The 17299-nt window shown below is 61.5% G+C and overlaps 1 protein-coding gene across 2 annotated transcripts in view; it reads right to left on the bottom strand.

Moving 5' to 3' along the window:
- NOS1AP (nitric oxide synthase 1 adaptor protein) overlaps window positions 1-17299 on the bottom strand; it is a 122581-nt gene that overhangs the window by 22750 nt on the left and 82532 nt on the right. Inside the window, exons 3-5 of one of the 2 annotated variants that reach the window (XM_080648657.1) lie at window positions 13424-13513; window positions 10530-10603; window positions 2921-3029 (exon numbers count right to left, since the gene is read on the bottom strand). In XM_080648657.1, coding sequence (XP_080504783.1) covers window positions 2921-3029; window positions 10530-10603; window positions 13424-13513 — 273 coding nt within the window. The remainder of the gene's footprint in view (window positions 1-2920; window positions 3030-10529; window positions 10604-13423; window positions 13514-17299) is intronic. The other variant, XM_080648658.1, reaches the window with a different exon arrangement.

Below are 17299 nucleotides of genomic sequence, written 5' to 3'. Positions count from 1 at the left end.
GAGGACGATGATGGTGATGAGGGTGGGAGGAGCGAGGAGACTGGGCAGGTCTCACAAGTGAGTATCTATTCACCCTCCAGGCTCACTAGGTCTACTCCTGTTGCTGAGCAGTGAGGACTCTCTGAGAGTGCTCGAGTTCCAGGCATGGAGCCTGGGAGCAACTGTGGGCCACCCCATCACAGCAATAAGCTCCACCCCAACCTGGGCTCCAACTCCCACAGAATCAACAGGCAGGATGCACGGTCAGCCTTAGTAAAGACGGAGGCCTATCTCTATCATGACTGCAAACTTGCGATCCTGAAGCAAGAAAGGGTGCGTGTATTCAACACAGAGGAGCAGCGAGGGTCCTTGGCTGCAGGATGGGAGGTGGGCCCCATCTGCCCGGCAGGTTCTTTAATGGCCTTGATCATATTATTGATTGATGCAACACCAGAATGTTGCTCAATACAGGGGGTCAGTTTTAAAGTGGGTCTGACCTCCAGGCACAGGGCAACCCTCTGCCAGGAAGGATGACACCTGACCCACATTCTCAACCAGCAAGAGACAAACCTGTCCCCACAGGGAGCTGTGAGGTGAGGGCAACCCCACATGAGAAAATGCCATGGGTACCCACACGGGGCATGGACGCGACGGGGACAGCAATGTCCAGCAGTGAGGAGCTCATGCGAGGATCTCCCACACCACAGTCAGCAAGGATCTCCCACGCCACTGACAGCAAGGATCTCCCACGCCACAGTCAGCAAGGATCTCCCATGCCACGGTCAGCAAGGACCTCCCACGCCACGGTCAGCAAGGACCTCCCACGCCACAGTCAGCAAGGATCTCCCACACCACAGTCAGCAAGGATCTCCCACGCCATGGTCAGCAAGGATCTCCCACGCCACAGTCAGCAAGGATCTCCCACGCCACGGTCAGCAAGGATCTCCCACGCCACTGACAGCAAGGATCTCCCACGCCACCTACAGCAAGGATCTCCCACGCCACCGACAGCAAGGATCTCCCACGCCACCGACAGCGTAAGGCTCCAGGCGAGAGCTCTCCCTGCTGACCACAATCTAGAGGCGTGCCTGAGACACACCCCTCAAGCACTCCTGTGACCTGCCATTACAACTCCTTCCCAATCTGCTATCTCCCCAACCAAAAGGTAAGCACGCCCGACAGTCGCCCTACCTCCCCACCTTGCTTCCTTTCTAAACAAGTTCCTTCTCTTTCTGGGCATGGACACTGCCCCTCCAGCTATAGCTCAGCCCAAGACATCTGACAGCATCCCAGGGCCTGGAAGCTGCTCCTGGCCACCCAGCCTCTCAGCTGAGGGCACAGGAACAGAAGACCAGCCAGAGGTCAGAATTAGGTGAGAGCTGGGAGTGACAGGGAACGATGACCACTTTTGTCACTGGGTGGCAGGACTCTCATTGGGTTAATCCATCCTGGCAGAAACAGGACCGACCCCACTGCCCGCATCACTAAGGAGATGGCAGGCAAAACCAAGGGCAAAGGTCCCTTTCCAGACTCCTGCTCAGTCGGTTTCTGCGGCTCTCTGACCTGAACCTGTGCTTCTTCCCGAGAGGCTGGGCAGGCCTTTTAATCTCTCGGAGCCTCGGCTTACTCACTGCACACTGCGGGGAGGATCTGTGTCTTCTTCAGTAGGTATTACAAGGATCAAGTACGATTAAATATTGAAGTACTCTGTAAATTATAACCTGCTACTTATTGCTCTGATAACTCCAAGGCCCCGAGGCCCAGTCTCTGAACAAAACCACGTCAGACGTGGGCCGAGCCCAGAGTAACTCAGAGGGCACTCCCTCTCTGTGGTACCTGTCGGAGAGCACCAACTCGCTGTGCAGGCTCTGCTCCTCCCCCCGAACCCTCACCATGGCCTGTGACACGCAGCTGACACAGCCCCCACTTCCTCTCGGGGCCCTGGCTACGTGGTCTCCACTGCCTGCCTCCCTCTTCCCTTCCGTCCAGGCCCACAATCAAGCAGGACGCCTGGGACAGGAGCTCAGCTGCCTCAGCAAAGTGCAGTCTCTGTGGAGCGGGTGGGATGGCCCAGGGCCCAGACCCTGCCTGTTGCCTGTGAGTCCTACTGCCCCAACCTGACCAGGTGCCTGCAGACCTACTCAGATGCCTGACGCACAAGATGTCACTGCATTGAAGGAGGGCGTGGAGGGCCTGTGGTGGACACGGCCAGGCAGTGGATGGACCTTCCAGGCACACAGTCCTCCCGACACCCCTCCTGCAGAACGGTCCATGCTGACACGTCCCATGGGAGGCACGATTCCACGGCCACATCAGTTTGAGAAACGCTAGGTTAAACCAAGTCACATGGGTTTCGCCAACTCTGGAGCTGCTGGCAGGTTGAGACGGGCACTCAGCGCCAGTGCCTTACGGTATGTCTGGGTAGCCTCATCCCGGCTTTATAGCCGGGGACGCTGAGCCGTGGGGACAGTGACCCACAGAGCACTGTGCAGGCAGCAGAGGGCGCGGAGAGACGGGGGTGTGGGACTGGAGGGGGCAAGAGGAAGCAAGCCCCATAGCTGCCCAAGTTCCTTTCTCCAGATCAAGGTTACTGTGCAAAGGCAGCCACCCAGGACCATGCGGTCACCCCCACGCCTAAACCACGTGCCACGTGTCGCCTCACAACCTCACCGGTGGATAGCGTGGAGAGGAAGGGCCGAAGAACTGCCACCCCTGCTCAGCCCAGGCCCTCCAGAGGCTGACCCGACAGGAAACTGCCCGTGTCCATACGTAACGAGATAGAGAGTGCAGACGAGACTAAAGAGCATGACACCAGGGTAGTGGCCCATCCTAGGCGTCCCCACGGCAGCAGGGCCTCCAGATCCTGTCTGAACCAGGGAGATGGTCAGTGCTGGGCACTAGGTCCATCAGGAAAACCACAGGGGCTGGGACTGCCCTTTACCTTCTTCTTGGACTTGAAGACGTTGCACCTGAAGATGTTGCTGGCACCGTCTCGTGCGATGTAGCTGAAGATCTTCAAGTCCTGGGAGTCATGAGACACATAGAAAATCCTGCGGAAAAGCACAGGAAACAACTGAGAACGCGGTCGGTGCCAACATCCATGAGGAACGCTCTGCGCCAGGCGCCCTGCGAGCAGAGACAGCTCCAGACATGATACCGGGCAGTGGCGCCGGACAGGGCCCCGCAGTCACCAGCAGCGCCCATCTGGACTCCCGTGCTGCCCAGAAACCGTTCCGCCCCCATGGGAGCAATGAGCCTGAAGAGCTAGAGACGAGGTGGCCCTGGTCCCGGCTCGAGTTCTCCCCTCAAGGGGACAGACCCCTTCCCCAAACGCAATCACCTCTCGGTCCAGAGCCACATGGGCTCTGGTGACAACTATTCTGGTCACAGACTGCCCGGGCTCCAGGCCGGCCCATCCTCCCCAACATGTCCTCCTGCCTGCCTCCCAAGCTCCCTAAGTTCGTTGTGTCCCCAGCAGATGTGTCTTCCTTCTCCTGAGCATGTGCTGACGGGCCGGGTCCTGGGCAAGACCCCTGACCCCGACCCCTGGCCCCTCCTCTGTCCCCAGGGCCTGGCGCTCATCTCTGAAGTGCATCCCTGTCTCCACTCCCAGGGCTGTGCTGCTGCCTGTGTCCAGCCCCTTAGCTCATGCCTGGATCTTTCCAGCCTCCGTCTCTACTCCCAGCTCACCCCCGCCGAGCCACTCTCCTGCTGCTGGCACAGGGGTGTTTTTAAAAACAGATGACACGATCTCCCTCTAAAAGCCAACCAAAGTCCTTTCCGTTTCCTCCCCCGAGTGCCAACTGCATGCCCTTCAGACAGGCCACGTTCCTCTTCCTGCCTCCGTGGCAGCTGTGACGCCCCCGCAGCCTCGGGACTCACACAGAGGCCACCTGAGGGTGGTGGGCCCGCCTGTGCCTGGCGCACACCTGCACCGCGAGGTTTACATGCAGCCCCAGAGGACGAGGCCCACAGCGGGGTGCCCAGCAGCCCAGCGCCAGCAGCTGCCCCTCGCTCCTCCAGGCCCCACCTTCACTCTGACTGTCAGATGCCGTGTCCCACCACCATGCCCCTGCTCTGACAGCAAGTTGGTTCCTTCGGCAGGAGTCCCGTGGGCTCTGCCGCCTGCACCCCCAGGGCCTCCGGCTGCGCCCGGCATGAGGAGAGGGTAGTGAGCCATGCAAAGGGCAGGCGTCCTCACTTCACAGCCGGGGGAGCCTATCGGGCTGCCGCTCACTCCTCAGGCTGCGCTTCGCAGACCCCGCACGGGGCTGGGCAGAGCCTGGGCTCTGGGCGGAGCGACCCAGGACAGGCTGCGGCAAGGAAGGCGGGCGCTGGAGCGGTCACACGACTCCTCCGGGAAGGCCACCCAGATGTCCCATTTATTACACTTCCTGCTGTGCTGGCATGAGGAGTAAGCCACCAACTGGTTCAAAGTCTAGCGAAACCCGGCAACCCTCCCTCGTCCTTGGCAGCCTGGCCGCGGCCTCTCCGGGGCTAAGCTCATAGCGGTGACAGGTTCTCCCACACGTCCCAATGGCATCTCCCCTGCTCCCCGGGACCAACTACACCCCCACACCTCCCCGACACAGAGCTCCAGGCAGTTCCTTCCTCTCGCCCAGTGCGTGCAGCTGTAGACTGACAAACCTGCCACACACGCCGAGGCTTTAATGCTCTCTGACTCGGGGACTTCTCCAGTGACGTCACCTACTGGCTTTCAAGCCCAAGGTTTGCGAGGCTGCCAGCTGGTCCTGGGCCCCGTCCCCTGGGAGGGCCTGGCTTCCTGAGGACCGGCCCTCACTCCCACAGGGCGGGCTGCAGCGCGGCCTCTCAGTCTGCCCTCCCCCGACAGTTACCCTCTTGCTTCCCAGGCAGTGAGACCTCCCTCTTCCTGTGGAGGCAAGTCAGCACAGACCTTCAGGGCAAAGGCACCATCACCAGAGCTTGCACCATGCCCAGCCAGTGCCCGACCCGGGGCCGTGCCCCGTGCTCAGAGCAGCCCGGCTGTGGCCCTGCTCTCTCGCCCAGCTTTCCAGCGGCAGTGTGGTGAGAAGAGGCATCGGGGCAAGAGCAGCTGAGGCCGCGGAGGCTGAGCCCGGCTCCTCCTCAGCCCAGTGGTCTCTCAAGGCCCCGCCTGCCCAGCAGCAAACAAAGGCAAGGGAGGGACTGGTCCCGTCACCCAGGGACAGATGTATGTGTGGATGCGTGTACACACACTTGTGTAAGTGTACCTGGGTATGAGGAGGGCGTGTCTGGCCACGAGCCACACCCCACACAGCAGCCCACCCAGGAGGAAATGCAGCGGCTGCAACGCCTGCCCCAAAGCGGGCGTCCAGGCAACGCAGTGCTGGAGACGAGACGCAGCCCAGAGCTCCTGCGCAGCCGCCGTCCCCGTCCGCGCTCTTCTTGCTCTTGCCTCCACTGCGACTTCCACCGCGGCCAGCGAAGAACAAGGCGATGGGCAGTAGCGGGAGGGGCCGCACGCTCGCCTGAAGGAGGCTGGGCACCTCCCGAGGCAGCCCTGCTGGGGCCCACCGCACCAGACGCCTGGTCCCTCCCCGAACAGTGGAACAAGGTCACCTTACTTCTTGCCCCTGTCCCAGGGGTCACGCTGCCCTTTAACAGTCCCTGTGTGCTGTCTGTCACCACCTAGTAGCACACCCGTCCTTGCCGTTCTCAGCGGACCTCCTCTGTCACCTCCCCAAATGCCAGCGGGTTGCGCTCAGGGCTCAGCTGAGGTTTGTGTGTAGACTGGCCGGCTGGTTTACTCATCCATCCACTCAGTTCCAGGTAAACATCTACAGAATGAATGTTCCACCCCTGGGAATTTCGCCATGAGTTAAGAAATGAATTCAATCGACCAAATGCGCATGGAGCACACCTATGTACCGGACGGAGGGCAAGGAGGCCGAGGATGAGGCTGTTCCCACTAGATTTACATCGAAGACGCAGGATGACCGACAGCCTGGGGCTCCACAGAAGCCGAAGCGGACCCTGTGGGGTGGGACAGAGTCAGGGACGTGGGGCTTAAAGTAGACCCGGGGCGATGACTGGCGCACCGGCCACTAGACCCCACGCATCCGGTGTCACCCGGTGCCACAGCGCTGCTCGGGGCCTCCGGGCCGAGGGTGTGAGGACCACATCCCATCAGCTTTCCCACCTTTTCCTGAATTCCATGCATGACCTCAGGCCTCCGCCATCCCCTTTGCACAGCTGCAGCCTGTCTGACCAGAAGGGAAGCCCCATGGAGGGGTCTCAGAGGTGGGCCCACCACCCTGCCCGAGACACAGCGCCTGCACTGGGCGGGGCGGGATGCCTGGGTGCCCGCGTGCCGTGGGGGAGGCTGAGACACTGTCCTACACAATCCTACTGACTAAGGGCTGCAGCTCCAGACCCAGAGCAACCTTCCCTCTCTGCCCTTGGGGCTGACGCTGGTCACACAGCGGCCCCTCCTCTGGTCCATTCCGTGGTCCTTACACCAAGGGCGAGACCAGGCCCTGTGCCAAGCCCCACACCCATGTGGTTCCAGGGGCACCCGGCCGTAAAGGCTTCTCCCACACGGGCCTGTCCCCTTCTGTGACCTGAACCCACCATGCGAGGGGGTTTGCGTGGATAGGAGACTCCTCACAAGATGCCGACACATGTCCCCATGCATCCCAGTGCGACGTCAGGAAGGTGAGCTGTCTTCCTCCTGCAGCAGGACAGGTGGCAGGCCCGCCCGCTCAAGATGCGAAACCCCAGATGGCCCCAGTCTTACCTGGACTTGATGACCCTCCATGGGCCTATAAACTGTCCTACCACCCAAAATTTTGGAAGTATGTACAGCAATGAATTGTTCTGGGCAGTCTCCCAGGTCTTTAGAGGCCCGTCAGGGCCACCTGCCGACGCCAAGCCAGTGCCCCTGGCAGTGGGGAGAATGGGCAGGGCAGGACAGCATTCACCTCTGCACACGGTCCCATCTGAGACTCTCCAGGGCTTTGCCCAAATTCTACATCGATTCCCTTTGTTCATTCAAGACAACGACGCTGCTCAGAGCAACATACCTGCAAGCGGGGGCCGAGTGGAGGGGCAGGCCTGACCCGTCCCCACAGCGCCCCTCTGGGAGGCAGCTAACAGAAGGCTTTCTGTGGTGGCCGTGGCTGCATCTCGCGCCCTGTCAGGGCAGTGGCGCCCTGAGGCTGCAGGGAGCCAAGGGAGCCTCTTGGACAGCTCTGCTTGGCCACCCCTTGGCCACCGAGGGGTCCACTTGCTGCCTAGCTGGCTCATGTCTCCCTTCGGCTGTGCTTTTGGCTCCGAAGGCAGGGGTAGGCTCAGAGCCATGAGCATGTCAGTGCAGCCAACAGGAGGTTCATGCGCCCAGTGTGTCATGCAGCGTATGAAGCACCTACTATGTGCTACAGGCCTGTCCAGGCCTCGGGCACTGCAGTGCTCAAAACACATGTGTCCCACTTTGGTGGAGTTGTGCTCCGAGCTCCCAGGACAAGTGTCTGCTCCTATGGCAGGACTGAGGCCACACGTTTCTGTCCCCCTCCCAGACAAGATGGCTCTCCCACACCCACTCTCTGTGGTCAAACTGTCACTGGCCCACCTGTGCCTCCTGAGGTGACGCAGCCTCTCCCTGTCACTCGGGGCGCGCTTGCTCCCAGCCAACCACCTCTCCTCGGAGCCTCAGGCCCCGGCCTGCAGGGGACCCCACGATGCTGGAGGCAGCCCCGACGGCTCTGTGCAGAGCGCCGTCGTCCATCCGAGCAGCTGTGTGCTGGCGTGTGGAGAGGGACGAGGAGGAAGGACGTCTGACCTTTACCTCATGAGCCTCTCCGCTGCTTTATTTTCAGTAACGAGCCTGCATCACTTGGCCATTTTACGCCTTGTCCTCGGCCACACTCCCCTGGACTTACCTGAGGCCCCTCAGAGGCAGCAGGAGGTGCCATGAGGACCACGAGCAGGGGCCACGCCCGGTCTCTGCGCCCTGGCGCTTTGGACTCAGCGGCGAATGGTGCTGTGTGAGCGGGGATGGGAGGAGGAAGGAGGGGACCGTGTACTGACCTGGCCGAGCGGAGACCCTGTGCCCCGTCAGGAGGCCCAGAGCCGGCACAGAGGGCTGTTCGGGAAAGAGGAAGTGCACACGTACCACTCAGGTGGGTGAGAGAGGAACGGACAGAAGAGGGGCACCGCAGAAGGGTCTGGAAGTGAGTCTGGAGGTGAGAACGGGGCATGGTTCCTGCCAAGTGTTGGGCATCAGGCAGGCTGCGAAGACCCACAGGCTGGGCACCAGGCAAGTGTCTCCCAGGCTGGGAGGACCCGCAGGCTGGGCAGCAGGCAGGCTGGGAGGACCCGCAGGCTGGGAGGACCCGCAGGCTGGGAGGACCCACAGGCTGGGAGGACCCACAGGCTGGGAGGACCCGCAGGCTGGGAGGACCCACAGGCTGGGAGGACCCGCAGGCTGTGAGGACCCACAGGCTGGGAGGACCCGCAGGCTGGGAGGACCCGCAGGCTGGGAGGACCCGCAGGCTGTGAGGACCCGCAGGCTGGGAGGACCCGCAGGCTGTGAGGACCCGCAGGCTGGGCAGCAGGCAGGCTGGGAGGACCCGCAGGCTGGGAGGACCCGCAGGCTGGGCAGCAGGCAGGCTGGGAGGACCCGCAGGCTGGGCAGCAGGCAGGCTGCGAGGAGGTGCCGTGAGTGGGTGGCAGGGGTGAGGAGGGGTCTCAGGAGACGGGGAGGACTCGGCTGTGGGGTCGGGACAGTCTGTGGGGAGTGAGCGAGGGGGAGGACAAGTGAGGTGGGGCCAGAACACAGAGGGAGGGACACCAAGACGTGATGGGAGGGCAGCTGAGGGCTCTTCCAAGTGGCGGGGGCTCCTGAGGGGGCACAGACAGGGACTGGGACGGGTCAGAGGTCATGGGGCAGCCTTGGGCGCAGTGGAGGCTCCTCCCCGCCTCAGCTGGAGGTTTCTCAAGGAGGAGATGGGAGAGTGGCTCCTGCCGGAGGAAGGGGTGCTCCCCCGGGTGGGCTGGCCGAGCACAGGACAAGTGAGGGGTGCAGGCCAGGGTGCCTTCCACGTCACCGAGCGGGAATGAGACAGGCACAGGCTGGCACTTCCGGATCCTTCTCAACCTTTGCCCCTTGGCCCCCCTCTCCCAAAGCCAGTGACAAGGGAGCAGAGTGAGCTGGGCTGGGCGTGGGGTCCCAGGCGGGTGGGGAGGCCCCCTGAGGGCAGTGGCTTGTGGAGCGGCCCCTTTCAGAACGCGGGAGGCGGGCTCGGGAAACGAGGGTCCCTGTGCTCCCTCCCCTCACGTGACCCTGCCGACACCCCAGTACAACAGGTCTAGTTCCAGGTCTAGTTCCAAGTGCTTGAAACTATACACATTTTAACCGCCCTGCGCCTTCCCCCGAGGGAGCTCCCCATCCCTTTATAAAGGGACCGCCCCCTCCAGCCCACTGCGCGCCTTAGGCTGAACGGCGAGACCCAGGCTCCTACCAGTGACCCCGAGAGTCACTTCCCTGCGCAGGGAGGCACAACTGCCCAAACCGAACAGGACAGCACACCAGAGAGCCCTCTTCTCCCCACGCCCAGGACGGCTCCCCCCACCACCACCACCACCGCCACCCGAGGCCGCTCGGTGCCTCCTCACCCTCCTGTGCCCCGTGTCTCCAGCAAGGGCGCCACTTTCCAGACACTCACGCAAGGCCCCCCCCCCCCCCCCCCCCCTACACACACACACTGAGTGGATGCGCCCTGTGGCCAGGCCCGGGCGGGAGCTAGAAGCACAAGAGCTGGGCACTTCCCCAGAAGAGCCTCCTAGTTGGTGGCAAAGTAACGTTTCAGCAACATGTGAGCCCCGGGCCCCGGGGGCCCTGCCGTGCAGTGCCGGCCAGCCCACCCCTGCTCACCGCCCTCCCTGGCCCGCAGGCTGAGACTCTCCTCGCCAACCGACCGGAGGCTGGGCCACCTGCCGCAGCGTCTCGGTGGAGGCCCAGCCCTGACCCGCTCTGCCCACTAATCCTGCAGGAACAGCTAACGCCCACCCCCGGGGAAGATGACAGGAAGGGGGGCGGCGCTGCCCTGGTCCCAGGGAGAGCCTGGCACTCGGGGTGCTTCCCTCCTGGGCACCCCCTCCCGGGGCGGGGACGCACGGGTGGTCACCTGATCTGTGGGAACCATCATCCTCACTGTGGACACCATTTCCGGGGATCCGCATGCGACCTGCTTTCCAGCGACCCCAAAGCCCCCCTGTGCTGAGTCTGAGGGCGAGCGCTATGGGACCCGGTTCTCTCGCTCTGACTCTCATGCACTGGATTATGAAATTCCAGGTAAGACAAACGGACACACGAGGACAAGGTCCCACCAGACCCCCAAGGCTTGAATCAGCCCTGAGCGCACCTGAGCAGAAAGCTCCCCTCACGCCGGCAAGCACCTGCTTCTGTGCTGTCTACAGACACGGCCCACGGGCGCAGTGTGTGTGTGTAAACTGTGTGGTTCTCCCCCCCACCCCCCCGCCGTGGCGCCAGGAGGGACAGGTGGGCGCAGCGGCCACAAGGAGGTGCCTACCTGTAGATGGGATCCTGCATCACCAGCATCTTGGTCTCGTCCCACGTCCACTCCTTCTTCTGCAACAAGAGAAACTGTAAATGAATAAGCCAGGCTTGTCCTCAGCCACAGACCAGGGCCCACATCGGGCCACAGATGTTCACGGACCACATGTGCTCGAGAGCCATAGTTGATGGCTCCCAAGGACACGTGAGGTCCAGGGTCTGTCTCACCCGCCCCATCGGTCCTTTCGGGAGTCTCCAGGTGCAGGGGCGACTCTCAGTCAAGACGTCGCGGAAAGGCAGGGGCAAGTGACGCTGTTGAGTGGCCGGAGACGCAGACCCTCCCTCCTCTCACAAGGTGGGTGGGGGAGCTGGACACGGGCTGGGAGGGAGCCTGTAGCCCCCGCAGAGGTGCTCATTGCGCCGTGAACACAGGTGGCCCTGAGCTGCTGGGAGCAGCCCAGGAGTGGGATCGGGGGCAGGGACACCCCAGGTGCTTGATGTGTGGGGAGCACCCGATGTGTTGGGGAAGCACTGGCTGCCACCCCCACGCAGGGACCGAGCCCTGCCCTGCCTCAGAGGCAGTGCCATCTAGGCAGCTGGGCGGAACATGCTCTCTCCCAGGGATGAGAGCGAGGAGGGAGGCGAGGCCTCGAGGTCAGAGCATCTGCCCTGACGCTGCCAGCACGTGGTCACCCCACGGGTCCCAGAGGCCGTGCACGGGTGCCGCTCAGGCCTGTGGAGACTGGGCCCGCCAGGCACCCGGGCACCAAGAAGAACCACCTCGCAGCAGCTTCACTCACACACGATGATGTCCACACCTGGCACGGACCCACACACAGAGAGCCAGACACGCACATATCTGCACGTTGACTCCATACCAACCCAGCCCCCGAGGTTACGTGCGAGCCTTCGGCATCGAGCCCAGTTCCACTGACACTGAGACTCAGCTCAGCTGAGACAGCGGTTTGCCCCGAAGCTGCCCTTGGGACAGGCTTTGTTTGCTTTTGGTTCATCCTCACCAGAAGGTGTTTTCCACTGACTTTTAGGGAGTGGAAGGGCGGGGGAGACAGAGAGAGAGACATCGATGTGAGAGAGACACATCGACTGGTTGGGCCGGGGATCGAGCCTGCCACTGAGGTAGATGCCTTGACCGGAATCGAACCCAGGACCCTTCAGCCCGCAGGCTGACGCTCTATCCACTGTGCCACACCAGCCAGGGCCTGAAAGGTTTGGACCCACAGGGAGCAAACATGGAAACGAGGACACTAAACCATTTTCTAAGAGAGACCCTCCAGATGCACGTGTACAGCCGCCCAGACCGCCTCTGTACCAGGCTGCACCCCACACCCTGGCCCTCTGACTGGACCCCAACGGGGTCACTGGGTCTCATCCCAGGGAACAGGGACACGCCGATGTCCCCGCCCCTCCCGGCCTCTCATTCTATAAACACAGAGGCGGCACGGGATGCTCAGGTCCCAGGCTGTCACCTGGAGGCAAAAGGACGGAGGCTGACTGCTGTGAGCGGGCTCCCGCCTGCCCAGCGGCCTCCATGGCACAGGCAGGACCCACGCTCCCCGAGGCTCCCTCCCAGCCTGGCGCCCAGAACGGATCTGGGCAGACCTGTTGGATCACCTGCTCCGGCCAGTGGAGGTGGAGCCCCCAGGAGGCAGCGGGATAGAGTTTCACGGTGAGTCTCAGGCCCTGCCTCCCGGCTCCGCCTTCATCCACCTGGTGACGTTGCACCTGTGCAGGTGCTGTGTGCACGCGTGGGGCAGAAAAGGTGTCCCCACGTAAGAACCGGGGGGGCCTCGGTCCCACGGTGGAGGGTCACACAGTCCGATACGTAATGAGCGGTCGCAAGCCCTGCAGCCTGTGCGTTGAAGAGATTCGTTCTCCATAAACAGTGAGCGTGTTCTACTTCTCTCCTATTCACTTCCCAGCTCGCAGCCCGAAACTCTTCCTAGAACCCCTAGGAATGTGAAGGGGTGCGAGAGAGCAAGCTTGGCTTCCTGCATGGGAGACCCTCTCAACGCCCGCTGTCCGGGCAACCGGCCCCTCGGCGCAGAGACAGCCACGGAGGAGGGCAGAGGAGACGAGTCCTTGGGCTGAGACGGCCACGCTTGAGCACCCCCTCGGCCCCGGCTGCCCAGGCCCATGCTGCCCGCTGCGGGATCCCGCTCAGGTGCCCGAGTCCCATCTGAACGCAGACACAGTCAGGCGCGCAGGCGGCTCCGCAGGCCCGCGGGACTGAGCGATGGCGCCTCCAGCGTCACGTACCGCACCGAGGCCTCTGGGAGTGGGACAGAAAGACCTCTCCCAGGCCTCACAGCCAAGCTTTCCCGCGCCTTTTAGAAACGCACACCCTCCCTCGCGCCCCAGCAACCCCAGCCTGTCCCACACCCACGCCGGTCCTCCTCCCACAGCCACACACAAGACAGCCGTGGGTGGGACCCCACGCCCACTGCCATGTCACCACACGGAGGGAGGAAAGCCTGCTCAGGTCACACCCCTGCCCTGCGGGGTCGCCTTCCTCCCACACGCTGAGCACGGAGGACCCCAGGGGCTACCCCAGAGGCGGCTGAAGCAGTGGCTGTGACGGGGGATGCGCCGCCCCTCGCCCTCCCCACTGAGCCGGCCTGTCCTCACGAGGACTCGATCTCTCCCAAGACCCAGCGCCAAGGCGAAGGTATCGGTGTGTGCTGGGGGCGCGAGGATGACAGGAGAGCACCCCGGCCGCCATGACACCGCTGACCTGCCACGGCCTGCCGGACCTGCTCCGCGGGGCCGGTCCACACCGAGGCTGCTCAGAGCGGCCACCCGCAGGGAAGCGAAGCTTCCATCCAGAGCGGGACCCACAGGAAGGGCCCGCGCCCCACCCACCCTCACCAGCTCCCGGCTCAGAGGTCCTACCTTTTTCTTCTTCAGAATCACTTTCACTCCGTCCACTGAAACCATAATGCTCACTTTCTTCTTCTTAATGTTCTTGGCTTTGAACTCATACTGCAGGAGAGAAGGAACAGCAATGCAGACAGTCAGAATCATGACCGGACAGAGGCCACAGACGGCCCGGGGCCTGGTGCGGCCCGGGGACATGGATACTCTGGGTCGAAACAGGGACCCTGAATGGTCACCGGCTCACTGCTCAACCCCCAGGCAGGACCACGGATGGACCCAATCATCCTGCCCACGTGGACACTCTCCTCGGGAGCCCAGACCCGTCCCTCAGAGACTTTACTTCCACTGTCAGCCAGGCAACTCGGGCCTTGGGAAGAGCTGGCGTGGACGAGCCTTTCCTTGGGCTGCACACACGAAAGGTCATGAATTCCGTCACTCTCTGCAGTTCCATTCCCAAGTCCTCCATCTGCAGGTGGGTCTCCCACAGCCTGTCACCCACAACCTGTCAGCTAAAGGCCTGGGGGGAGAGTCTTCAGAAACCTGACCAACGATGGTCCTGCCTCAGTCCCACCCTCTGAGCCCCTCTAAGCACAGCCCAGCGCCCACACTGCAGATGGCGCGGCCCCACTCCGTCCACAGTTCTGTCACTGTGGCCTACTTCCTATGCTGTGCAAACACTCACAATTGGTGGCATAATTCTACATTCTCCTCACTGCACCTCATTCTGAGCACTTACCCATTTTCACCTGGTCCCCACCTTGGTGTCTACCTAACAAACTCACCTGCCAAACTCCCTAATCAGACATCTGGGTTATAGATTAAAAATAATAAAACGGGTCCCAGAGCGGAGACCTGCGCTGCAGCCCGCAGGCCCTCCTCCCCGGCCCTCCACAACTGCCAGCACCACGTTGGTAAGGGGCCTCCGGCTTGTTGCCCATGCCTCTAAGACCTAATAATTTCTCGTTGGTGTGTTGATAGGAATGGACCTAATGCCCCCACCGAGATAATCTCATGAGAAGCCCGAGCTGCCCTGGGCTGTGACTCTTATTGCTGTGGCTTTACGAGCTCAGCTTAGCGCTTCCCACCCTGGCTCCAGTCTGTCCCATCCACCCGTCTCTGGTGAATGGGCCAGTACTCGGCTGTGCCATCGTCTCCTCTACATCCTTCTTCTTCCCCTTCCCTGGCAACAAAGTCCAGCAGCAGACAGAAGTGCAACACTGCAGGCACGGCGCCACCTTCCTGGTCTTAGAAGCAGATGCCCATGAACCAGGCCCTCGGCCATCTCGATTTCTAGAAGGCCCTGTGGTAACCAACTCTTTGGCCACCTCCCTGCCAGTTCCATTGTCTCTAGGACCCTTTGTAAATCAAGATCCCTCACCCATTGCTAGCAAGAGGCTGGACCCTGCCAGCTCCTCACCTGTGTACCTGAAACCTTAACTATTTCTATAGCTTGCATTTTGACAACTTGGCCAAGTGTTTAAATACCCGCATCTTAAAAACTCAAAATGCAACTAAAGTTCCTTTTCGGAACTGGAAGTGCACGTCGGGTCTGTGGGAAGCAGGGACCCCTTGGAGAGGCACGACTGGAGGACACACCGGAGTCCCAGGGACAGAGCCGCACAGGAGTCCCCCTCCTCACAGCTGGGGTGCTAGGCACTGCCTTCGAGTGAAGGGGCCACAGGAGGCCCAAGCAGCCTGGGCTCTCCAGCCGGACACTCGGCATCACCTGCTGCAAACCACAGAAGTGGAAGAAAATCGATTTCTGAAATGCTCATTGTATTCAAAACCTATGTATTGCAGCCATCACAACTCCCTGGTAACCGTGCTCTCTGCCAGAGGGGAAGGGACCAAAGATGGAGTGAGAGGAAAGCAGAGCCAGGTGCTCGGGACTAGCCCTCCCTCTTCCCAGCCTTGCTGCTCGAGGGCAGGTGTGCTGGGAGGAAGCACCTATGTCCGGGTCGGCTCGGGCTTGCTGGGGCTGAGGAACAAACAGGCAGGGTGCCACGCTCGGCGGCTCAGGCAGCCTCGCCCTGGAGTCTGTGCCAACAGTCTGCTCTCTCCCCAGCGCGGCCAGGCCGACCTCACGCGCCCTCTTTGCCAGCCCGAGCCCCACAGCAAGGACAGATAAAGCCCACAGGGCCCAACCTGCGGGGACAAAGCAAGCAAGTCCTGGAACAACGACCAGGAAGACCAAGGCCAAGGGCCTGGTCTGAGCAGTGCCCAGGGCTGCCCTGGAACTGCCCAGCGAGGCCACGAGGGGACGGCTTCAGATCCAGCAGGTGCCAGGAATGCACACATGCGCGCAAGCGACAGTGAGAACGTGGCTGGGCGCCAGTATCTCCCAACTCCCCAGCTCCTTGTCCCCACCTCCTGGCCGCCTCCCAGCCCTGGTGTCTCCGCCCAGCCAGTGCTGGCACACAGCCCAGTGGCAACTTCACAGGGAAGGCCAGGCCCTCGGTGGCCGGGAGAGACTTTTGGGGTCACTGAGCCCCAACCACTGCTTCCATGGAAACCAAATCGCCACGTTTTCAAAGGGAGTAGCCACAGGGACCCCGAGGGACAGACCTGCACGAGGCCGCTGGGCCACGCACACTGGGGACTGGGGACCCACAGGCTGAGTTTAGGGGCCTTCATTTCTTAGCAGAAAAACACAATCACAAGTGCACAATTTAAAAATTACAAATATATGGGAATAAAGGGAAGTGTGACGTTTCTTTCTGAAGCGTGACCCCTCTGCTTTGTGCCGCCGGGCCGCGCTCAGGAAAATCACCTGCAGCCCAGTCCACATGCACATCTATGTTCTAATGCTTTTTAAAACCCTTTAAAAGCCTTTGGCTTCATGTATTTATATGCTGAGAACTTAACATAATTGCAAGTAAGTGTTAATGACTTTCGGCATTCAACTAAGAAAGAAAAACAATCTCAGATGCAGTCAAATTCCACAAGAAAATGAAAGAACAAGCCGTGCGTGTGGCTACGGGACGAGGGAACCACATTTTTGAAGTTGGACACAGCAGGGCAAAGCAGATGCTCAGGTAACACTGGAACAAGACACGTTCACAGACCCACAGAAGCAAAAGCTCCGGAGACGGGATGCAGACCCTGGTGCTCCTCGGTCCCTGTCCCCAGAGCCTGAACCACCTTGTCTCACGGAGACGCCCACACAGGCCTTCACGTGCTTATCGTTCACAGTCCGGCGGCAACTCCGAACCAGCTCAGGTGCCTTTCTGGATGTGAGAGAGTCTCTCCAAAGACTGAACACGTAGCTCAAGTCAGTCACGCACACCCACCCCAGGAAGGGTGAACGTCCATGCGAGTGTGCTCGGCCACGTGGGTACACCCAGAGCCCGTCCCAGGCAGTGAGACCCTCGGGCCGCCGGTTGTCCCTTCCTGCCTTGAGCCCTGGGGAGACCTAAACCACAAGGCTCACGGGAGGAGGGAAGGTCCCCAGGGGGCCGGCCACCAATCGTCACCTACACACCCACCCCCCTGGACTCTTCCTTCGTCACTGACCTGTGTCAAAGCCGGCAGGCTTTACACCCGACTCAGCACATGGCAGACTTGTTCGTGGGCATCCACCACCACCAACTCACACTTAGGGAGAATGTAAGAAATAGAGATGGCGGAAGGAGCGCCAACAACATCAGAACGTCAGCCGTCGGAACGTCATCCCCGTCAGAATGTTGGAACATCACCCCACTGGAACGTCAGCCAGCCCCGCAACAGGTCAGGCAGGCACTACCTGCAGGCTCTCCATGCAGACCTCGTGGGCCTGGCTTATGGGCAGACACGCCTTGAGCTGAGAGTGAGTCATGGATATGAGACTTGGGGACCACTGAGGTGTCCACCTGGAGACAAACCAAGGTAGGAAAGGGGCTTTGAGGGGAGCAG

This window comes from Plecotus auritus, assembly GCF_963455305.1.
Source record: "Plecotus auritus genome assembly, chromosome: 12".
Taxonomy (NCBI): domain Eukaryota; kingdom Metazoa; phylum Chordata; class Mammalia; order Chiroptera; family Vespertilionidae; genus Plecotus; species Plecotus auritus.
Note: the sequence above shows the minus strand (reverse complement) of the source record. Positions and strands in the feature narration are given on the sequence as shown.